The sequence below is a fragment of the Talpa europaea genome, assembly GCF_964194135.1.
Source record: "Talpa europaea genome assembly, chromosome: 8".
NCBI classification, from domain to species: domain Eukaryota; kingdom Metazoa; phylum Chordata; class Mammalia; order Eulipotyphla; family Talpidae; genus Talpa; species Talpa europaea.
The window spans coordinates 94,848,550-94,873,732 of NC_140075.1; the positions used below are offsets into that span (position 1 = coordinate 94,848,550).

Here is a 25,183-nt window from a genome sequence, read left to right on the forward strand (position 1 = left end):
CAATGATACCACCTGGAACTGGGACCATACTTCATCCCTCCCTCTTCTGCTGTTAGATTTTATTCCAAAGACTGTCAGGGTACTATCAACTGGATACAGTCTCCTTAACTAATTTACAGGATAGCAGCAGTCTGGAAACATGGATAAAGAGATCTTCATAGCTCAGGCCCTCTTGATTACTTGTGGGTTATGTTAAAGGCCTACATTTAGAGACCTAGATCCCTGCACAAGAATTGGTGTACATGCTACAGTAGCATGGTTGTTGCAGTTCCGTACGGTACACTGGTAAGGGCAGTATACAATGGCTATAGTGGCAGGGAGCACAATCATATACTATAATGTAATATCAGTAAATCAGATATACCATTAGGTATAGTCACCCATGTTTCAAGCTTTATGGCTAATCTAAGTATTCTGATATGGTATTCTTAAATACTAGTTTAAAGACTCTTGAAGAGGTAGATTAACTTCACCCAGAATAACCTACTAAGTATCCCAGAGAAATGAGGGGGTTTAGGGGTGAAGGTGTTCTATATGTTCAGAGGAAGGAGGAAGAGGAAGAACAGGTCTGGAATAGGTGGTTCTGGTATAATCTTCCCCCCATGGCCGGCTCTAGGCCAAAAGGTATAGTGCTAAGAACCTTGCCATAAGTTCTTAAAGCTGCACAGAAGTTAACTAAATTCCAAATTAAACAATTATGAGTCTTCCCTCAACCAAGTGCAAATACTGAGTCAATCTACTAGGAAACATAAAAACTGCCAGACACAGAACCTGTCCTCAAAGCTTAGATCTGCAGACATAAGAGTAAGATATGCAGAGGTAACTGCTTCAGGGCATGTGGTTTGGTGACCCAAGAGCTACATATAGCAGTGTACAAAAGTGGGAACACATCTCAGGCTAGTGAGAAGTGGGAGAATTCTTCTGCTTTAATACTTAACACACTTATAGGCAGGTGCCTGGAAAGTTCCTAATATTGGAAATGAGTTTCCCAAACAGTTTGAAAACTCCAGGGGCCCGTCCCTTCCTTATCCTGTCTTGAAAACAAACAAAACTGATAGGTGAAAAGGGATGCCTGACTTTATTACCTTAAAGCTCTTTCAGTCCTATGCCAACCAGTGTTTCAAGTAAAATCCATTCCCCAGAGGATGAGATGAGGTATAAGGGGCTTCCTGACTGCAGATAACTTTACAGTGGAAAATGACTCTGGAGTTTTTATAATCCTCAGCAGCTTGGGAATTTTGAGGTTTAATCATATTTTGTTCTTTCAGGGTTGCTGTCAGCACTGGATCTTGTTGAAGTTAATCCTCGGTTGGCTGCTTCTGAGGAAGAGGTCAAGGCTACAGCTGGCCTGGCAGTGGATGTGATCGCTTCAAGTTTTGGCCAGACAAGGGAAGGAGGACACATAGTCTATGACCAACTTCCTACTCCCAGTTCCCCAGATGAGTCAGAAAGTAAGGAACGTGTGAGAATTTAGGCAATACTGTGCTGTCACAGTAGGCATTCAGAGTTGAGGTATTTGAGGGGATAGTAAGTGGTCACCTGGGTCAATACTGCCTTAATGAGAACATTTGTGCATTCCCAAAATTGTAAACTCTCCTCTTCCTCTCCATTTTGGTGACCAATGCACTACTGTAAATGTATTTGTTTTTATTTGCAGTTCATGGGGCACTGATATGTTGGAGTACTATGTAAATTTAAAGAAGTCATAAACAACATTTATTACCTTGGTATATCATACTGGTCTTGTTGCTGTTCTTCACAGTTCACTGGGTTTTCATCTTCCCTCCCTCCACCCACAGTCAGGCCACACAGTGCATCCTTGAGCTGTTAGCTCACAGCAGCAATATGGTTTCATCTCTAACACCGTTCATTCACAGGGTCAAAGTTCTGATCCACAAACTCCTCCCTGTAGAAGCTCAATGCTTACGAAAAAATTTGTAATAAACCAGGCCTCCCAGGATGACTGCCTCCAATAAGATGACGATGGAAAGTAGCAGCTTGTTGGTTATCACTCTACAAAGAGAAGCAAAGTGGGGAGTGGTCAGAAGGCTGGACAGCATTTTCTTTCCTCTTTAATCTTAAGAGGACTTTCACCCACCTGGGACCAAGATCCGATATTGTGAAGCCGGCCTGAGCTTTTGTCTGATCACATGGCCTCTTAGCAGTAAGTATCTTAAAAGGTACTTTAGCTATAACTTAAGGATAACACTATCTACCTCACAGAAATGTTGAAATCTGGGATGATACCAAAGCATAAAAATTGGTTTCTTAGTTCTAAGATCTCTTCACATAGTAGTTGCTTCACTTTAAAAATAGCTTTATAGCTTTTCTAGGAAGGTTAAAGAAAAGATGAAAAAGTGATTTTTGAAATTGGGGTGAATTCTATTTCAGAACAACGAATACAAGATTTGCTAGCCAGACAGAGCTGTATCAGTTACATATTACAGCTGTGAGCGCATAGTGGGAAGAGTCTGTATGTAGCAAGCTCTATTGCTAAAATCCAGTTCAGGATGGGTCCTGCTTTAGGATAAGGAACTAGAAGAATGGTAGCCTCTTTTAATCTCTTCCAAATTTATCTTTCACACGCCCACCCCTGCCCCATAGCTACTTCTATTAAAAAAGGTAGTAAAAAATTGATGCTCCTATACTTTTTTTATTACAAAGAATCCAGTGTCTGGTTCTCAGGTTCACTCTAAATTGAAAGTTTCCCCCTACTTCACACTATTTAGGAAAAGCCGGCACTCCTGGTAGTTCAATCAGTTGTAGTTTTTAGTTCATTTACACTATCTACTTTCTTCAAAGTCAGCCTCAATTGTATCACCTCCAAGATCCCATCTGGCCCTGATTCTGTTACTGTCAGCACTTACCTAAGTTAACTCCATGCTAACAACACGAAACTCCTAGATAAAAGGCTGACTCCCATGAAGGGCAAGCAGAGTCAAAGTCAAATACTAAGTAGTGGCAGTAAAAACCACTTTCTAATCAAGTTTTTACAAATATATTTCAAGGATATAAAACTATTATGCCAATCTTGGCTTCTCTAAGGAATATAAGACCTTTCAGTGGTAAAATTTTCCATTATTCCAAGTCAGAATATATATTTTTGTAACATAGGAATTTTTCTGGGCTATTTAACAGGACAAGACAGTACTTATTTATTCTGCTTCGAATATTTCAAGTCACTGTTTAAAGCTTTGACATTCCTGGTTGAAAGTATCCAAGTTAAGAGAAATTTTGTGACTGTTTTTAAAACTTACTTTCTGGACATTGTACGGAGAATCTTTCGACTTTTGCTCAAGTTTTCACTTGTGTTTACCAGCTGAGAAGAGAAAATAACAATTATTTCCCCCTTTCAAAGGTACACTGTAAAAATCTCAACATTCCTAAATTGACAGTATTAAGGGCTATATGCTGAAAAACAAAAAAAAATCAAACCAATTTAAATGATGGCCTCTGAGTATTAGCAGAAACTGCAAAGGCTAAGATATGTAAGTACAAGTAGGCTTAGGAATTATTTTACAGTTGCTGTGGGTGACTAATCTTCACCTTGGCTATGCAAATCAGAAAGACTTCCAGTATACCTGAAAGTACTTTGACAGTAATTGTGAAGCAATGTAAGATTTGAATTTCATCAGCCAAACTCCAGGAGACTCGTGAGTTACTATTGTAGGCTGGGTTTTTTAAACGGAGTTAGTTTAAAAGAAGACAGTGAATTGTGAAAGGAATTTAAGCCTTTTAAAAAAGCCTTTCCCTTTTGACTGCTGTTACTAATCTAGATAGCTGAAGAATATTTCAACAGATGACACCTGCCCTCATTCTCTAATGACCTCAAAAAATTGCTCTCCCACCTCATTCCCTGGCTTTTAAATTCAGTCAATTTGCCTGGTATGTTCAAAGTGAGAAACCACATGATCTGTAAGCAAGTTGACTTCTCCATGGCTTACCTTGAATTTACTTTATTTACTGTAATTTTCACTGAGGGAGGGAAGGGCATCGTTCTAATTTATGGAGAATTTCAATTAATATTTTCCTATCCAATCATGCTCAGCAAAATAAGCCAGAAAGAAAAAGAAATACCTGATGGTCTCACTCATAGCAAGAATTTAGAAACCCTAAATAAGGGACCAGGAAAAAACCGAATTCTAATAAAGTAAAGATCAAAATCAACAAGCAACTATAAACCAGAGACACACTATAGGGCGGGGGGAGGGAGTCGGATCAAAAAGTGGGGGTGGGAATTGTATGGGGGCTATAACCAAGATGAAAATGTATACATTATGCAAAAATGAAAAATGATGTAAAAAATGTATAAAATTTAAAAATATTAAAAATACACAACATGAAATAAAAAATTTTTCTATCCAAGTGTCAACAGTATCTGTTTTTCAGTTTGGGTTTGCCTCATGCTCTTAAGAATACATTATTCCACTGACAAATTGTATTTTTAAAAATCCTACGCAGATATATTAGAGAAGAAACAAGTTGTTTTTTCAGAGCTGCTTAGAATGATAGGTTAGGATCCTAATATAGTCATTTTGCCCCACAATGATCAGGCTTACCTTAGGTAACAGTAAAGAGTTTATAGTCCAGGAATGAACCTCTATAAAATGTTCGAGGTACTATTTTATTACATGTGGACAACAGCCTTGGGTTTACACAACAGGAAAGCTAATTTTTTAAGTAGATGATACTTTCACAAGAATAAGAATATACCACTAGATGGATGAGAAATAAAAATCTTACTGGTGGTTCTGAGTATTATGACATAACTACTGTCTTGCCAAAGACCGATAATGAGGAATTAGTAAGAGTGACTGCAAATTTATATTTGGCAACTCTTAATAAATGCTGAAACCTGGTTTCTTTAGTCTTTTTTCCCCCAATGACCTCTAAGTCTTAGAAGGTAAAACTATTTACTTCCAAGGGAAATCTCTCTGCCAAACAAACTAAAAATTGAGAAAAGTTGAAGAACCTAAAAGATTATACCCTAAATTCAGCACTGCCATTGCCATAGTCATTACTAGGATGTAATGAGCCCACCTACTTTTCCGTCTGGCCAGACTTACTCTATTTTTGGTACGTTCCAACTGGTCACGTTGCTCCCCCAGCTCTTCTATGATTTCTGAGCCAATCTGGTCAGTCTCGGTGGCTATCCGGTGAGAACGCTCAATACTCTGGGTGGCCCGGTTTAGGCTCTCAGTTCCTTGGAGAAGCAATGCTCTTTGAGATTGTAGCCGATTCTGACAGGAGTGTGGAAGGGAACTGTTAGATTTCTTTCATTATATTTCATTGCCAGCTCCTTCTTTATCACCTTGCTTATATGTAAGAAGGGATACAGTATACTTTTTATTAGTTTTAATAAGTCATGGTCAGACTTAAGCAGAACCTGTAATTTAGTACAGGAACACTAATAAGCTCTCCAGTGCTTCTTATACTTAAGGCGAATGGAGGATATTGAAGAGATCAAATTATTTCCTCTGTGTTTGTGATGAATTTGAACTGGGCTGTGTGATTCCTGGACTAGCTACTTCTGGGAGATCAGGGGCCCAGACTTGGGATACAGGATATGGAAAGTCATAAAGCCTCTAACTTGGGTAGCACAACAGACCCTAGATAAATGTCAACTGAAGATTCCCACCTGATTAGTACTGAGCATTAAATCTTTAGGGGCTGTAAGAATTTCACCTCAGGCCAAACACAGAAAACTTTGAAGTTGCCTCACTTGTGATTTGCTCTTAGAGAACGAGGCAAGCTGCCCTAACATCCTATTTTCTAAATCCCCACCCAGGTTTTACTCTACCTATAATCCTAAACACAGACAGCATGAAGACAAAAGTAGCCTCTGTCAGGCCAGAATTAACCACTGACAGAAATGGGTTAGTTCTAAGTTCTTAAAGAATGCCCATACAAGGCCTCCTTGGTGGTCCAGAGATTAAAGACACAGCATTACCAAGCCAGCCACTGCAATATGAGTTCAATCCCAGGCCAGGGAGCTGACCCACATGGCGCAGCAGACCTCTCCTGTCTCACCCGCTGCTCCCCTCAGCAGTGTATTTCAGTAGATCCACCTGTTCCACTCCCCACTCTGTCTCTGGTGAATTTTCTCACACACACACACACCCCCCGCCCAACACCTCTGGCCTATACCCCAGTTCTTGGATGCAAAAAATGCATGCACACACATAACCACAGGACCTACTGCTGAGCAGGTAGACTACTAACAACTAGGCACCACGATCAAGTAGCCAAAAGACGGCTTCCCAGGTCAGAAATAAAGTCTTTTTGCTTCATTGGTGGCCTCTGTCAGTGAATGAGGAAACCACTGATGTAATATATACACACAATGATCTTAACAATGAACATCTGAAATTTATGTTATAATTACTTAACAAAAAAGCAGAATTTTTTTTTAAAAATAAGGAATGGAGATTTTTCAACTGATAATGCTGAAGAAAGCACATGAAGACAGTAAGATCACACGAATCAACCACAGACAGATCCGGAACAGTAACTAAAGGTTTGTTTAAAATTGTACTGTTAGGCTTTCTACATATGTGCAGTCTGCACTTGTGGGCCGCCATCTGTTTCTCTCCCACATCCTTGCCTTTGTACTGAGGATTTTAATCCTAAATACAACACATTAGTCTTTGTGAAGTTTACTCCAAGCTATCTAGAGAAGCTAGATAGAAGAATAAGACTTTTGATTTAGCCTAAGTTTATAAATCAGAATACTGGAGGGAGTCAGTTTGGCTCATTTCCCACTACAACAGAATAAAGTGTTATCCCCTTGTTGACAAGAATCCTGCCTTTTCTCTATATCTGGGCTCTTAGGCCCCTTGATATAAATATAAAGGGAATCTTTGGTTAATTTTGTGATGTTACTCATAAAAACCTAACTGAATTTTGGGGGCTTACTTGAGATGATACTGCATCAGTAGGGTTAGGATATACAATCCAGATAGAATAGGCAATACTTTGCACACCACCACTGTAGCCCAAACTGTTTTATATAGATATATATAAAGGATACAAAGAAATCCAAGTAAGCATAGTTTGGAAAGACCTACACTAAATAGAGATGAGTATCCAAGGGGAAAAAAAGGAAGTGGACACACAAGAGGACAGGATGGGAAGTCTAATATGTACTGAACAGGAACTACACAATATCGTTAATTATTGGCCCTTGAGGGGGGGGCGGGGAAAGCTGAAGCTTACTTACCATGTGCTCATTCTCTACAGTGTATGTGCCATATTTCATGTCTCCTCGGCCCCCAGGTATGGCTGTCAAAGGTGTACTTCTCACTTCCCGATGGAGTTTGGCAAGGTCCTTCCGGTAGGTTCGAAGCTTAGACATCATAGGGTTACGAAAAGATAGCGGTGCATATCGTAGTTCCTCCTCCATCTCTGCCAGCTAGGAAGGCAGAAAGTATTGAGTATACCTCATCTGGGCATATGCCTAGGTTGGACTACTAAAACCACAGAGAGCCCCTGAAATAAATGCTCAAACATAAAGGCAGGGACCATGTGTGACATGTTGCGCTCATAATTCCAAGTGCCTGGCACATGCCTAGCAAGTACCAAACAGGCACTCAAAAACTATGAGTTCACTTGGAGAAAGTTCCAATATGACCAACTGAATGAGAGTTCAAGTATTTTATAAATACTTGCTACGTTATCTATATCAGCAACACAGAGAAAATTATGCAGAAACAGGATAAGACCTGGTGATTCAGAGTGATCTTAGTCTGATTATCAAAAAGTTCATGCTAGATGTATCATCTACGCCAGGATGAACTTGTATGGCAGAAACACGATGTCCATTTCTATAAAAAACAAAATATTTAGATGGAAGGTCTATAAAAGACGGCTAAAAATCTGAAACACAGTTTGCCTTATGAAGCTGTGTACTGAATAGATACAGAAAAAAAATACTGAAAAGGTGATGTACTTTACTGATGCTATGTCTTAGTGATCTACTAATCAAGAGAATTAGAGCATGCTCACAATTTTATTTCCATAAATTTGTTTTTACATAAACTATTTTCAATTATCAAGTAATTATTTCTGTACTTTATATAATGCTTGAGGATTATCAGTGCTTTAGAATACCTTAATATGAAAATAATAGAGAAAATTCCCTTTGAACAGTGATGAAACTGTGAATTTAGTTTGCATGCCCTTCCTAGATGTACCTGTTTTCCTACATCAGGTGTAGTTAATGTCTGCAATATAGCTATTTTTTGCAGTGCCTTAAAAGTTGGTTGCCAGATCATTAATGGGTTATGAATTTTGCAATAAATTTGTGTACTAATAAGAGCTATAGGCATATTTTCTCATTTGGAAGTCCTATTAAGAATTAGAAATGATTCATGTTCAAATGGTTTTGTGTCAGAGATGCTGTAATGGAAGAGTTTCAGGACTTGAAATGCGCTATGATTAAGAAGCCTGGAGCTCACTGTCTTTGTTTCCTTCTTCCTAACAAAGACTCAGGTTAGCAAAAATTATAATCAAGGTTTTGGGCCCACATACAATTTACCAGATAGTTATTGTTCAGAGGAAAATCACTTTTTAAAAAAGTATTTTCAAGTAATGTCATTTAAAATGCAATTTAAAAGCTGCAAAAATTTATTTTGTATTAGAATCTGTTTCTACTGATTACATAACTCTTTCTGCTGAGAGTAAAAGAGAGATGAACGGCATTTCTTCCTAAGCAAAATACAAAATAGGAATGCTTTAGCCTGAAGCTACAGTTTATTTTTTTTCTATTTATTTATGCATACAAGAGCTGGGGTAGGCCAGAGATCCAGGGGGTGAGAGGATTCCAGAGACAGAGTGGGGAACAGAACAGGCAGACTGACTGAAACACACTGTTGACGGGATTAGTGGGTGAGAGAAGAGAGATCTGCTTCGCCATGTGGGATCAAACCCCTGGCTAGCCAGGGATCAAACTCGTGCTGCAGAGGCTGCGGACTGCTTCACAGTGCAATGCTTAACCCCTTGTGCCACCAGGGAGGCCCCTGCAGTTCATTTTTTTAGTTCAATTGTGTGAAATATTTTTTATTTTGGGGTTTCTACATAGTGAATACATACTGGAAACTTGGGATGAGTACATACAACTGACCTTTGCACAAGGTAGGGACTAAGGGAACAGACCACGATACCCCTGAGTCCTGTATCCAGGGACTCAACCTACTGACACAAAAGGTTGGGTAAATCCTTGAATGTGAACATACAGATAGAACAAAAAAATCCTTGTATGAGTGGCTCAGGACAGTTCAAATCTATGTTGAAAAAGGATCAATTGGGGCCTCCCCTGGTGGCGCAGCGGTTGAGTGCTGGGCTGTGAGGCTGCCCGCAGCCTCTGCAGCGCCGGTTCGTTCCCCGGCCACCGGTCAGGGTCCCACAAAAAAAAAAAAAAAAAAAAAGGATCAGTTGTATTTAAAAGCACAAGTATGAGACAAAAAAATCTATTTAATGAGTGAAATACTAGTAAGCACTTAACAGCTTATTAAACATTTTTACATCTATTTTCTCATTTAAACCTCACAACAAATCAATAATACCACTCTGCTTCATAAAAAGACTTCTAAGGGGCCTCCCTGGTGGCACAAGGGGTTAAGTCTCAGCACTGTCAAACTATCAGCAGCCACTGCAGCGCCAGGGAGCTAACCCACATGGCACAGCAGACCTCTCCTGTCTTGTCCGCTGTTCCCCTCAGCAGTGTATTTCAGTAGATCCGCCTGTTCTGTTCCCCACTCTGTCTCTGGTGAATCCTCTCACCCCCCCATATCCCCACACCTCTGGCCTACACCCCAGCTCTTGTATGCATAAATAAAAAAATTAAAAAAAAAGAAATGGTACTTCCAAGAAATAGGATCTGTCTTTGATTTAAAAAAAAAAAAAAAAAAAAAAAGTCTTCTAAGACTCAATCATCTCCATGTCAGAGATAACCAGACCTCAAATCACAACTTCATTTTTCTGGGATTAGACTATAATACCTATACATGGTCACAAGAAGCCACAACTTATTTTCATTTGCTTGGGATGGGCAGGGTGGGAGTTGTTAATTTAGGTTAATTCAGAGAAGGTAGTATCTGAGCACAAAATAAACTGGTATTAGCTAAAAGATATTAAAAATGTTACCAAGGTGATAAAGAGAAGACTGGCTATGTAAAAGGTAGTATGGCCATCCCTAGCTGTGCACAGTTATAGTGGCCTAGCCCCTTTTAAAACAGATGGAGAAGAGAGGAAAAGATGAGTTTAACTTCGCAGAACTGTACTGGGATACAGGGAGGGAAGGAGGAAATTTCTCTGGCTTAAAAAACATTTTTCTTCTAAGTCTACTCTGGGGCCCCCCAAAATAGGGGCAACTGTTTCTGCAGAGTACTACCAGGGACCTGGACGTCAGTCCCAATCTCCTGAAGTTAGAATATGATGATTTTGGAGACAGGATTCTTACCTCCAAAGAATGAGAGCAAAAAAAAAAATTTTTTTTTTTTTTTTTTAAGAAAAGTTACAGATTAAGAAGTAACTGTTAAACTGCATAGCAACCTAGACCAACAAGTTTTGGGTCCTGATTAGGACATCATCCTATCTATGCTTGCCTTGCCATGGTACCAAATCCAGCCACTGTGCTGGCTGTCTTGTAAGACAGAAGAGAATATGGCTAGAACCATTCCTGAGCTACATTTTCTGTGACAAATTTCACAAACAACAGTAACTTATCTTATTGGCCAGCTTTTAACATATTTAAAAAGAGCACCCAGGTGAAGTTATAAAATGCACTTCTACTCACCTCAGAAATGTATTATCAAAGACTCATTTCAGGAGTTTCTTCAAGCTTAACCCATTTGCATTTATCACCCCTATCCCCCAACACCCTTCCCTATCAACTGGCCTCATTTAATAAGAAATAACAAGATCAACAGACAGTACAGTTAGCTGTGAGCAGGTCATAAGCATTACTTTTGGAAAAGACCAACATCAGGTAGAAGAAACTAGTAAGACTTACTCCCCATTCTTACCGTTTCATTTGCTTCCTGTTGCTTCTCATCAAAGTCTCTGATCAACTTTTTCTTCTCTTCTGGAAAAGAAAAGACAAATTTCAACCATTTGGTCCTGTTTGCACACAGTTATAGAAGCCATTTCCTCTGCTTAGAAGAAGCTTCCCATTCCTCCCTCGGTCGGGGTAGTAGTACTTAGCCACTCCTAAAAGGCATTTTGAAATGTATAGGAACTTGCTATCATACAATGTCTGGGGGATGGAGTAAGGGGAAGAAAGGGTAATATTACTGGCACTTAGCACCAGAGAACAAGAATTGCTGATTTGGAACAATACTATTATAACAATTATCTGGCCCTGAAGGCTAGTAGTGTCCCAGCTGAAAAATACCAGAAGTCTGAAGTTTATCATTCCCAACCCTCCACATCCCCCAATCTAAAGGAGAACGAGGCACACTCATTAGTAAGAATATTTACCAAATTCTGAAACCTCTGCCACCCCCAACCCCTGTGAATCACTTTTCCATACAAACTATATGCACTGCTTTTTAGCAAAAACAACAACAAAAAAAACACCAAAACCCCACCCACTCTGCTCACTGGGAAGGTTGCACGATAATGGACATATTTCTAGGCCACACTCCTTGGCTATGGCATGGGAGATGTTGGCCCTCACTGGCTCACACAGTGAGAAAGTCATGCCCCTTTCAATTCTCTTTCAATCCTCCTCATGTCATTTTGGTGCTAGTATGTATTTAATATCTAAAAGTTACTAGTCTCCCCTTTTAACAAAGATAGAAGAGGCTTCAGCTCCAAAACAATAACAGATAACTAAAACAGTATTGTTTGCCCTCACTGTATTTTTTTTTTTTAAGATTTATTTTTATACAAGAACCGGAGCACAGGCCAGAGGTGTGGGAGGTGAGAGGATTCACCAGACAGAGTGGGGAACAGAACAGGCAGACTGACCAAAGTACACTGCTGAGGGCAGCAGTGGGTGAGTCAGGAGAGGTCTGCTGCGCCATGTAGGTAGCTCCCTGGCCTGGGATCGAACTGGCGCTGCAAAAGCTGTAGACAACTTCACAGCAGCTGTTCTCAACCGTTTGCACCACCAGAGAGGCCCCCTCACTGTATTTTTTGGGGATCATTTCCAATTTACTGTAAATTACTTTCAATTAATGATATAATTCTAGAACAGGGTTTCATATGTAGCACAGCAGCTCCCTGACTGCAATTTATTGAAAATCAGCTCTCAACACAAAGGTTTGGATGAATGAATAAGTAAATACGTGACAAGTATCTTTCAGAAACATTTAAAAAATGTTTACATGTAAACAAATGTAAACATCAAATATGCTAATATATAGAAAACAAGTAATAAATTGTAAAGATAGTAATCAGACACAGCAAAAATTATGGCAGGGTACAGGCATGCTATTGGTAAACATTTGTATGGGGGGAACCCCTGTACAAACGGGGTTAGGTTGTGGTTGCAACTTTGTATTTGACTCAATCTATAAGTTTGGATAATTCTCATTCCTTTGAAAGCTGACCTCTCTTCTTTGCTATAAAACAAGGAGGAAGGTTGACTCTTCATATGTAACAATCAAAATTTCTGAACTTTTTTTTTAAGATTTATTTTTATTTATTTATGCATATGAGCACCGGGGTACAGGTTAGAGGTGCGGGGGGTGAGAGGATTCACCAGAGACAGAGTAGAGAGCAGAGCAGGTGGAATGACTGAAATACACTGCTAAGGGGAGCAGTGGGCTAGTCAGGAGGTCTGCTGTGCCATGTGGGTAGCTCCCTGGCCAGCTGGGGATCAAAGTGCTGTAGTGGCTGCAGATAGCTTCATAGTGCTGCAACTTAACCCCTTGTGCCACCAAGGAGGGCCCCCATTCTACTTTGTCTATGAACCTGACTACTCTGGGTACCTCATATAAGAGAAATCAAACAATATTTGTCCTTTTGTGTCTGGCTTATTTCACTTAATGTCTCCAAGGTTCATCCACGTTGTTGTGCGCATGGGGACACATTCTCTTAAAAACTGAATTTTCATCCAATATGAATGAAACACAAGCCAGTACCTCTGTCTGTTAAAGAAAGAGCAATCTTTTCCAGTGCCAAAGAAAACAGCTAAGTTGGGCTTATGGAGGGATGGCAACATACTGAGTTTGTTGACCTCTGTTCACCCTGATCATCTTAATCCTTTTCAAACCCAATCCCATTTAATATAATGGAATATATATATATGTGTGTGTATATATATAATGCATAAATGCTTTATATGGATTTATATTTTGTTAATCACAACACCATCTAGCATGTCAGTTGTCTTGCTTTTTGAGTGATCATTAATCATTTTGGATGTGTCCATTCTATATTATTCTCAACTTGAGATCAAGCTCCCCAGAATAAAGAATTTTTTTCTTTTATGTCCCATAGCTTCTAGAATTATAAAACCAGTAGTAGCAAGATCTAAGGAACAAATGACAATGCATAAAGAGCAAATGACAATGTATCCTTTACTATCTCATTTATTGTCGTGTGACATTGCCTTGATATACACAGGCAGTCCATGTGAACTATTTCTTCCTCCACCTGGCTCACAAGAACCATGGTTTATTGCTTAAAAAAAAAAAAAGGAAGAAAGTTCAGGTATGGCAAGTGGTTGGCATCTTTACCGTCCATATGTAACTGAAATGAGCAAAAAAAGCAACTGCTACTATCTCTGAGGCATGTTCCCAGTTACCAGCAATAAATTACTATGCACAATTAAGAATGATGAGGTGATTTGATACCATGGAGCAGTATCATATTATCTTGTAATAAGCTATCACAAAGGTGCCAAATGTCATCACTCCTCTAAATAGGCACATCTCCAAACTCAAATATACTCACTTCTGACAAGCCAGACAGTAGGAAGAAATAAACACAAATACATACCCTTCCTAGCTTGGATTTTTCTACAACACTGTTAATAATAAAATCTCCTTTATTCTTCCTTTGCTAAACGATATGAAAATCTGTAATCTTAGAAGGCAAATCCTAGAATGATGCATAGAAAAGGCTATATAAGAGTACAGGGAGAAAACAACTACACAATTTAGATTCTTTTCCTAACTTTCTTAAATATTTCTATTCTCAGTCTTTCTGGAGTTGGAATATTGCTCTTTTTACCTGATTTTAGAAAACACAGACTTTCTCCAAGGAGTGCTCTATGGCTTAAGTAATTTGATAAGAGTCTGATTCTACCCTTTTAAAAGTTCAAAAGGCTGAAACCTACCCGACTGAGAGGTATCAAGAGCAGCTTCTTTATGCTTTAGTCTCAGAATTGTGAAGCCAATGAATATTAGACCTCAGAGTACTGGACCTCAGACATCATCTAGTCCACCTTCTCATTTCATGGTTGAGAAAATCGAATGCACTGGAGAATGTTATGTCAACACTCCTAGAATACAAGTCTCCTGACTCGAAATCCAATGCTTCTGTATAATCATGAAGGCTAGTTTTGTGTTCTTAGGGTGTAGCCTTTAGCAAAAGGTAAAATGTGTTCAAACAAACTGCTTAATTTTTTAGGGAGCCAAAATTAACACTAACAATGAACTACCAACTTTACATATTGGATAGAATGAGCCCCAGCAACAAGAGTGAGCCAACAGTTTACCATGCAAACCTTTCCAAACCAGTTACATGTGAGTGACTCACTTAAGGCTGACTGACTGGTGAACTGGGTAATGGTGGCACCATGTCCGAGACATGGAATACAATGGAAGCAAGAGGCTCTGAAAGACAGAGCTAGAATAAGCCTATATTAATGCTCAACCAAGGTGGGCTGCCTCTTTTCTTACTGGCTATTTGAATTACCATCCAGGAATGACCAATCTTGGCTGTCAGTAAAACCAATAGCTTTGGTTTAACAGGGACTTAAAAAATATTAATATATGGTTAATTTGCTTTTGATGCCACACTGTGGCATTTCTAGGACCTATATCCCCAGTACAGCATAACAGTTTGTCAGATCTCACATCATACAGGAGGTAAAAAGTATCAGATTCCTGTGTAAATAAGAAATTTAACAGTACAGGTCTCCAAGGGTTTTTTGAAAGAGTTAAAAGAGATAATACAGGGCCTCCCTGGTGGGGCAAGGGGTTAAGCACCGCACTATGAAGCAATCCGCAGCCTCTGCAGCATGAGTTGGATCCCCAGACAGCCAGGGCCTTCCTCTCACCCCTTGCATCTCTGGCCTGTACCCCAGCTCTTGTACACATAAATAAATCTTGGGGGAAAAAAAGATAATACACATAGCAAACACTCATCAGCAAATGTCACACATAGGAAGGACATAAATAGTAACTATTATTGTTTTTAAAAGTAAATCCTGGGGCTTCCCTGGTGGCACAGGGGTTAAAGTCTCAGAGTTATCAAGCTATCGCCAGCCACTGCACCAAGAGTTCAATCCCTGGCCAGGGAGCTAACCCACATGGCATAGCAGACCTCTCCAGTCTCACCCACTGCTCTCCTTAGCAGTGTATTTCAGCAGATCTGCCTATTCTGTTCCCCACTCTGTCTCTGGTGAATCTTCTCACCCCACCCCAACTCAGTTCTTACATGCATAAATAAAAATAAATCTTAAAAAAAAAAAGAATAAAGTTGGAGGCATCACACTTCCTTTGAAACTACATTACAAAACTACCGTAATAAGAACATTGGTATTGGCATGAAAACATTCACACAGATGAATGGAACAGAATCCAGAAATAAACATATACATAACTGATCAACTTAGTTATTGCAAAGGAGCCAAGAATGGGAAAAGTCTCTTAAATTGCACAGCTACACACAAAAGAATGAAATTGGACCATTATTTTACACCATACACAAAAATTAATTCAAAGTAGTATTAAAGACTTGAACACAAAACCTAAAACCCCAAAAGTCCTATAAAAAAAAAAAAAAAACACAGGCAGTAAGCTTCCTGACATCACACTGGTCTTGGTGATGACTTTTTGGATTTGACACCAAAAGCAAAAGCCACCAAAAAGAGAAGTAAACAAATGGGAGTACATCAAACTTAAAATCTTCTGCAATAGCAATGGAAACCTTAACAAAATGAAAGGCAACTGACAGCATGAGAGAAAATATTTAGAAATCATTTATTCAATAAAGGGTTAATATCCAAAATATATAAAGAACTCATACAATCTAGCAGTTAAAAAAAAAAAAAAAAACAAAAAACAAAAAACACTGAACAATCAAAAATGGGCAGATCTGAACATTTTCCCCAAGAAGTCATCCAGATAGCCAACAGATAGATGAAAAGGTGTGCAATATCAATAATCATCAACAATGTAAATCAAAACCACAATGAGGGGCCTCCCTGGTGGTGCAAAGGGTTAAGATGCAGTGCTATGAAGCTATCTGCAGCCACTGCAGCACAAGTTCGATCCCCGGCCACAGAGCTGACCCACGTGGCTCAGCAGACCTCTCCTGACTAGCCCACTGCTCCCCTGTAGGGGCAGGACAGGACACAGTGCAGGTTTTCTGATCCAGCAAACAGGGTAAAGGAGGAGTCAGAGTCCTCAGTGGTTTTTGCAGATCTTTTATTTAGATTTACCAGGCATATGGCAGGCAGGGGTGCTGGGGGGCCGGGAGGCTGGCAGTCCTCCCAGCCAATCCTCACTCTGTCTGGGCTCTCTCTGGCCTTCTCTCTGCTTCTCTTCTTCTTCGCTTGGCTTCCGTTCATTCTTGGCTTCTGCTGGCGTCCCTGTGACGCCACCCTTATAAACTCAGTCTTTCAGCCCATGTGTACCCACTCCAGGTGCCCGCCATCAGGCATGCATTCAGGACCACAGGGTTCTCTCATCTATCCTAATGGCGGGAGGGCAGAAAAGCCTGATACTTTTTCCTTACCCTACATGCCCTCAGAAGCGTATTTCAGTCAATTTGCCTGTTCTGTTCTCCACTCTGTGTCTGGTGAATCCTCTCACCCCCCCCCCCACACACACACACCGCTCTGGCCTGTACCCCAGTTCTTGTATCCATAAAATAAATCTTTAAAAAAAAGAAACCACAATGAGTTAACACCTCATACCTGTTAGAATGGCTATTATCAAAAAAACAAGCATTGATGAGGATATTGAAAAAACATAGAGCTTATGTTCGATTCCCCTGGAGGGTTGTTAAAACAGACTTAAAATAGTTACTGATTCAGTTAAGTGTGGCCAGGACCCCAAAATCAGCACTTTTAACCAGTTCCTAGATTCTGCTGATGCAGGGACCACACTTTGAAAATTGTCCTGTCCTAGTGAAGGGAAGACAAATAAGATACATTAAACATCATAAATACGTAGAAATGCTCTGGGGAAAAAAAAGTAGAACAAGGTAAGAGTAAAAGTAGAAAAAGGTAAAGAACAAAAGTAAAGTAAAACAGAGTAAGAGTAGCCATATACAGAGATAATCGTCTCACATTTCACTTAAATAGAACATTTCAACTTCTCACATAATAATTAACAAAGGCTAATCACTGTTACTATTATTAGGCAATATTCTAAGAGCTTCACATTCTAAGAGCTTAGGCAGTATTCTAAGATTTACTTTTATTTATTTGTGCACACAAGAACTGGGGTGCAGGCCAGAGGTGGGGTATGAGTGAAAGGATTCACCAGAGACAGAGTGGGGAGCAGGACAGACAGATGTACTGAAATACACTGCTGAGAGGAGCAGCGGCCGCCATCAGGCATGCATTCAGGACCGCAGATCCGTCATCTCTTCTAACGGCGGGAAGGCAGAAAAGCCTGACATTTTTCCTTACCCTACAGCCCACCCCCTCAGGGTTTTCTGCCATATAGTCTTCATATATACAATTTTCTTAGCAAACAATGCAGCCATGGCCCACACAAGCAAATACATCACAATATAACCAACAAAATACAACAGAACACAAATAAGTCCAGGCAGGGCCCCAACCTAGTGGCAAAAGACAACTATTGGCACCAGCAGATGAGCCACCAAATCTGCTGCCAAAGGCACTGCTCATACGAGGGAGGGGAATCACTCACAGCATCTACTGTAACACACCAGGAGCCGTCAGGCTTCCTGGCCTTCTCTGGCTGTCGTCTCGGCTACAAGCCACACACAGCATCCACCCCCCAGGAGGCACTCACTCTGGGATTGGTGATTCTATTCTGTTGGGGGTAATCACCAACCCTCAGGGTTTCTGTCTGCAGTCGCTCCAACACTCAGCTTTCATAGCCACCAATGCAACTCGCAGACCCCTGCACTCAGGCCAACCCACTGCACAAGCACATGGGTCGGGGATCCTTGGATACAAACTCTACATTCGGCTTGGGCTCCACCCCAAGCCATGTTCCCCACCAGTCCCCCAAGGACGGGTTCCTCAGCTCCTCATCCTCACTCAAGAATGAACAGGGCACCACCCACAGGTGATTTTACGAGACTCACTGGCCTTCCTCAGCTTACTTAGTGCTTAACAGCCTCTCAGGGCTTCCCAAACTTAGCATCAGCACCAGCTTTTGCTTTCTCTGTTGGCTTTTCTCCTCCGCCTAGCTGCTGGGCATACACAGGCTGCTTTTGGCCATCAAGGCCCACTGGCCATCCCCAGATTCTCAAAAAAAAAAAATAACCTGCCAAGGTCTTCCACCTTCTGGCGGGATTGTCAGTCCAAGTCCGTTGGCCTCTCCCTGCATCAGCACTGGTGAGCTCTGAATCGTAGTCCTCTCTTCCCCGACAATGATTCTTGCTGCCTCAGGGGTCGTTGGAGGTCCTCTTGGGTGGCTCCTTCATGCAAAGTCTCATCCTGTAACTCCTGGACCTCGTCCATCTTCTGTTCCACCATGACGCCTCCAGCGTTGTCACAGGCAAACAGTCTGTTACGCCTTAGTCCCTCCAGGTCTTCAGAGGGCTCCATACCCGTCTGCATGGATCATCTTGCCGATTTACACCAATTGTAAAGGGCAGGACAGGACAGAGTGCAGGTTTTCTATTATCCAGCAGACCGGGTAAAGGAGGAGTCAGAGTCCTCAGTGGTTTTTGCAGGTCTTTTATTGGGATTTACCCGGTACACAGCAGGCAAGGGTGCTGGGGGGCCGGGAGGCTGGCAGGCCTCCCAGCCCCCAGCAAATCCTTACTCTATCTGGGCTCTCCGGTGATCTCTGCTTCTGCTTCTTTGCTTCTCTCTCGGCTTCTCTTTCGGCTTCTGCTGGCGTCCCCGTGATGCCGCCCTTAAAAGCCTAGTCTTAGCCCAGGTGAATCCCATCTACCTATGCCCACACCCTACTCCAGGTGCCCGCCATCAGGCATGCATTCAGGACCGCAAGGATCCATCATCTATCCTGATGGCGGGAAGGCAGAAAAGCCTGACATTTTCCTTACCCTACACTGCGCCACCAGGGAGGCCCCAGCTTCACATATATTAACTCATTTAATCCTCATAAACTTCTCTGAAGTATTTACTCTGTCCTACACCCACTTTGCAAGGAAAATGAGTTAAGGTTAAAGAAACTTGTCCCAGGTCACAAAGCTACTAAAGACCTAGGATCTGAACCCAGGTACTTTGGCTCTAGAATCTTTGCTGTTAAATCTTACACTCCACCTACCAATTCACATACCTTCTTCATTTAATGGCAGAAGAAATGTCAAGCTAGAATGAACATGCATTATGCTCTTTATTCCACAGATGTTCTCATCCACAATCTAAACAAGCCTATTTCTCTTATTTATTTAAATTCATCATTCTTTCACTGACCAAGCGAGAAAATGCAGACATCTTTAAATCTATCTCCCTCACTCTCCATATTCAATTAATGTGGTTAATTTCTGTCTCAGAAGCACTTTTTAAGATTTAGGGCAAGCTAAATTCCCATGTTACCTGGGCAACTGCCACAGAGGTTCCTAACACAGTACACAGTATCCAGATTCTTGCTCCATTTTCATGTACTCCTCAGGCACCAGCATTCTTCTATTGTAAAATAAAGTCTGGTCATGTTAAGCATTTGCTTAAAATCCTTTAATGATTCTCCATATCAAGTGAAAATCTCTTAATGTGATGCTTTACATCTGGCTGTTTCTCATGGTCCTACTACTACTCCTCTCACACACATATCCTAAGCTCCTGTCATAGCTGGGACTATTCAATTTTTCATTCCTTTCTTGCCTATTCCTTTTTCCCGTGTCTGGCAAATACCCTTCAATCTGTTATACTCAATTCAAAGGTGTCTTTTCCACAAAGTTTCCATCTCCCTTCAACCCCTTGTCAGCCTTTTTTTAGATGGGTTCAAAACTTAGCACACAGTTTGTTGTAAATCTGATCTCACTTAAGACAAGAACTCTTGGAATTCCTCTGGGCCCAGGACAGTGACTGCTAAATAATTCTCAGTAAATGTTTTTAAATATGACTGATTTAATTACACTGCAGAAGCTAAATGCAAGGGTTGTTATATACATTATTCAGTGCCTACATAGTCATGATGGAAATTAAAGCTCTGGAAAGCTTATAGAGTCATCTCAAGAACTAGAAAAAAAGAATTCAGAGATGAAGCTCAGTATGTTTGCTTCATCAAATTCAATTTATTCAGCAAATATTTACTGAGCAGTATGAACAAATAAGGAGATAAAGTTGTTAAAATTCTTACTGTAGCCCAGGGGAATGTGTACAATGAATTTATTGACCAATTAAACAACTAAATTTAACTGCAATTTATGCATTTTGTGTTTGATCAAAAATGAACTCTTTGATTGTTCTCTTTGCAAAATGAAAAGTAGATGACAATGGTTAACATAAATAACTTGTTTTCCAGTCTGTAAAAGGAATGCCCCTTTGCACTATTTTGCTTTACAAAAACAAATATTGCAAATTTCATTCAGCACCAAACTGAAAAAGGGGTCTACTTTTCAACCAGGTACATCTGATCCAGCACTCTTGCTCAATATCCTTTAATTGCATTCCACTGCCTTTAGAAAAAGATGTTTATCTCTCACCTGGCCTACAAGGCCTCCCATCATCTGGTCCTCCCTATCTCTTGCCAGCCTCATCTGCTGCCATTATCTCCTTAGCTCAGCTCATCCCAAACACATTGGCCTTCTTGGTCTTTCGTGTACAAACCAAGTTCATCTCGGCTTAAAAATCTTTGTACTGTTATTCCATCCTCCTGACACTCAGGTCTCCCAGATTTTTCAAGGTTTTTTTCTCCTAGTTTATTCAAGTTTCTGCTAAAAATGCCACCTCCTCAATGAGGACATTCACAGCCACCCTATTTATTTAACACTGGAGCCCCCACCCAAGTGTTTCCTGTATTGCTTTTTATTTTTTTAAAGATTTATTTATTTAGGTATACAAGAACTGGGGAACAGGTCAAAGGTGTGGGGGGGGTGAGAGGATTCACCAGAGACAGAGTGGGGAGCAGAACTTGCAGATTGACGGAAGTACACTGCTGAGGGGAGCAGAGGGCAAGTCAGGAGAGGTCTGCTGTGCCATGTGAGAGCTCCCTGGCCAGGATCTAACTCGTGCTTCAGTGGCTGCAGATTGCTTCATAGGCTGCGTCTTAACCCTTGCGCCACCAGGGTGGCCTCCTGATTGCCTTTTAACAAAGTCCTTTAATACTTATACATTACTACCCACCCACTAGAATGAGAATTTGTATGTTTTTTTCTCACTGTAATTTCCAATATTGCCAGCATTGAAGATGGTGTCTGGCATAGAGCAACCTACTTCAATAAATACATGTTAAACAAACATGAATTTCATTCTCACCAGTCATTCAATTTATATAACTTAGGGTCACTTCCAGAATAAACACCCAAGCTTTAACCCTTAAAAACTACAGTTTTATCCTCCTTGCCATCAAGCACTATTTATTCTGAGTCAAAGTACTCTGGCAGGTCTACCACAGAATTGAACTGGAAAACTCTTAGCTCCTTCTGGCAAAGCTTGAGGCAACTGAATTATTAAATCAAGGGGGCAGAAAACAGCCTAAGCACTCAAAAAGTTAACAAGAGAAATGCCTAAACGCCGCAATTACGATTTTCAGGACTAATCAACCCCTTCCCCCCATTCACCAACCCTAAAAGTTATGACCACTTTGGGTTATTAACCCTTTTTATGCTACTGGTCCTTTGCCAGCCAGCAGAAAACCATGAACCTCTCCTGAGAATACTGCTTTTAAAGGCATAACAAAATAGAAGTACCAAAGAAACTAATTTCATTGAAATACAGAACCGCAGGTTTAAGGATTCTTATACTATTCTTGCCACAGCGAAACAGAGATGAGAAAAACCTGAAGGCTATAGAGGGACCAAGAGGGAGAATCCTAAGAAGACACTCCGCGTTTTACCGCCCCGAGCACCCTAAGTGACAGCAGGGACACCACGGGTGCGGGACCGGGCAGCCCTAGGGGACGTGCCTGAGGATGAGCGGAGACAACAGGACGCTGACTGGGAAGGAGGGCGACGGCTCTTCTCCCCAGAGCGCGCAGGACCCGGTTCCGCAAAGCTTGGCCCGGCCCAGCCTCACCCGTTCCAGCCATCTTTAGGAGCCGCTCCGGAACCCCTCGTAGGTCTTCATGGAGGCCGCGGAAGATCTCATGCAGTTTCTCGAAATGCTCCGAGGAGGCGGCGGAGGTGGCCATGGCGCCGGCCGCGCTCGAGCAGCGGCTGCCGAGACTCTGGGCACCAGGCCCGCTCCTAGCACGGCGGTCAGCCGCCCAGCCCCGCAGGCATCACGGCGAGCGCCGCCAACAGCGCCCCGGACGAGCCGCTTCCGGGACTGCGAGGGTCCTCCTGAGCCGGAACGCCCACCCTTCATGCCGTCACTCGGGGAACGCCGGGCGCGAAAGCCTGACGGAAAGTCGGGGGAGCCGCTCTTCTCGGGAGACTTCCGGGGCGTGGTGCCGCTCCCGAGAGAGCGACATTCAGAAGCCCCAGAAATATCCAGTCCAGGGTTGAGGAAAGCATCACAGCGGAAGGGACATTCGGGACCCGCGCGACTGGCAGCGCAGCAGCCTCTGGCGAAGGCCCCGCCTTCCGGCGAGGGGCGGGCGCCGCGGTGCATGCTGGGGACTGAAGTTCGGCGGGAGACGCACAGTCTGAGCTTCCCAGCGTCGTAGGGGGCGTGGTTTCGTTTGTGTTGTGGCGCGGAGGAGTGACGCTGTCGCTTCTTGATTTGGTTTCAGTATGTGCTTGGCACCATGTTCAGTGTCTTCGCCCTGACTTCCTCAGTTGGGCTAAATGTTATAATTTACAGCCATGGAAAAACAGCCCCATCAGATTCCTGCGGGCCCCAGAGTAAAACGCTTCAACCCTTCAGGGGACCAGGGTACTTGGAGTCAGAAGTGGCTCGGGCAGCGTCCCCGGCGTCACAGTCGGCCTCTAGTGATCAAGCTCACCTAGTGTGTCAGTTCACTTTGTAAGAGGAATCGTGAGGAGCAACCCCTGAGCCTGTGGATGGCGCTCCTACCCAACTGGATGGTAGAAGGAGCTTTTCAGACTGCCCCTGAGAGAGGGATGCGAAATAGGGGTGGAGTTGGGTCTTTGGGCAGTTGAACAGCTGGGGCTTCAGCAGTGAAATTGCTCGAGGAGAGGTGTCTATGGAGAAGCCACCAGCTTGCCACCTGTGGCTTCAGCTTGGAACTTGGTCACTGCTCAGCTGATACTATCTGGGGAAGGATAAACAGCATCTGGCCAATTGCCAGCCTTTAATCAGTCTCAATCTCTCTCTGCCTTCCACCTCCCCCATTCCTTTTCTCATACCCCATGTTAATATAACCTGTTACTGGTGTGTCTCATCATGTGTCTGCTTTGGGAGTGTAGCTTGCACTCTAAAGCGCAGGGGAGGACCCACCAATCAGGTCAATCCCAGTCCCCCTGGTTTGTCCTGTATCAACTCCATTGTTTTTTGTTAATGTTAAGTTATAGACAATGTGCAGGGATCTGGACATATAATGAATCAAACATTCATTCCCTCTGCTTTGGTTAATTTATGTGAGAAGACTCCGGCTTCATTAGGTTTCTTTCCCACTAAGTGTAATGTGTTACCTATACCAAGTTCTTTCCTGCACTCCATGGGTTTTGATGGTTTAGAGTGGAATGTACCTATTTTCATGGTTTGCCAATGGAGCCTGTTTTGGAATGTTTGCTTGGCAGCCCAATACTACACTGTCCACACAAAGTATATGAACATTGAAGGGGCTGGGAGGTATTAATGTGGTGATTTGTATCTCCTAGACCATATTTTTATTAGCCTAAGTTCAATGACCATGATTGGACAAACTTTTGTTGAGTTCTTAATTTTTTTAAAAGAGATGTATTTATTTATGCATACAAGAACTGGGGTACTGGCCAGAGGAGTGGGAGGGTGAGAAGATTCACCACAGACAGAGTGGGGAATAGAACAGGCAGACGAACTGAAAACACTGCTGAGGGGAGCAGCGGGCAAGACAGGAGAGGTCTGCTGCGCCATGTGGGCAGCAACCTGGTGGGAGATGGAACTGCAGTGGGCGCAAATAGCCTCATAGGTTGCATCTTAACCCTTGCGCCACCAGGGAGGCCCCTGAACTCTTAATTTTATTTGAACTTAGAAATAGCAAAGTCTGAGATTGTTAGTAGCAGTCTCATAGTATTGTTAATAGAAGGGGCAGGAACAAAAAGAAGACATGATGAATAGTTTGGGGTGATTAGGAAAAATAGGAAAAGTAATCTTTGAACAGTGTCATGAAAGTAAAAATGGGGACCAAATAATAAAATTATCACACAAATGAAGTTAATGGCATTTGAAATGAGACTGCTGTGGCTAGACTCTGGGGCAGTTTATCCTTACAGTGAGAAATGCACAACAATAATAATGAAAAGTGTTCTCTATTTCACTATAAATTTTCACTTTATTCTTTTCTTCTGTTGATTTTAGCTTAATTCTTACAGTTTTTTATTCTGGCAAATAAAAACAAAAGGAATTTTTGTCATTGACAGTTTAATATATATTAAGTAAAATATTATTTTACTACATTATTATCAAAGGTTTTCCATAAAACAACATTTTCTAAATATATGTTTAATGGTCAAAACAAGTTCAACAAAAGATTATTTACATTTGTGAGAAGATTGTGGTCCTATAAACTCATCCCTACCAAAGTGAACATATAATGGTCCAACAATTATAAACTCTAATTAA

General features: G+C 41.6%; 2 protein-coding genes across 2 annotated transcripts in view; one reads left to right on the forward strand and one right to left on the reverse strand.

Annotated features, from left to right (window-relative positions):
- ARG2 (arginase 2) overlaps positions 1 to 1,474 on the forward strand; it is a gene marked incomplete at its 3' end in the record, with an annotated part of 30,410 nt that extends 28,936 nt beyond the window's left edge. Inside the window, exon 8 of the mRNA XM_084239848.1 lies at positions 1,269 to 1,474. Coding sequence (XP_084095974.1) covers positions 1,269 to 1,474 — 206 coding nt within the window. The remainder of the gene's footprint in view (positions 1 to 1,268) is intronic.
- A 271-nt stretch (positions 1,475 to 1,745) lies between these two features.
- On the reverse strand, positions 1,746 to 22,646 carry VTI1B (vesicle transport through interaction with t-SNAREs 1B; the record flags this gene model as incomplete). Its single annotated transcript, XM_084240423.1, has 6 exons — positions 1,746 to 2,013; positions 3,258 to 3,319; positions 5,067 to 5,240; positions 7,220 to 7,411; positions 11,025 to 11,083; positions 22,532 to 22,646. The coding sequence occupies 6 exons, from the start codon at positions 22,644 to 22,646 to the stop codon at positions 1,917 to 1,919; spliced, it is 699 nt and encodes a 232-aa protein (XP_084096549.1). The 3' UTR covers positions 1,746 to 1,916.
- Between the last annotated feature and the right edge of the window lie 2,537 nt (positions 22,647 to 25,183).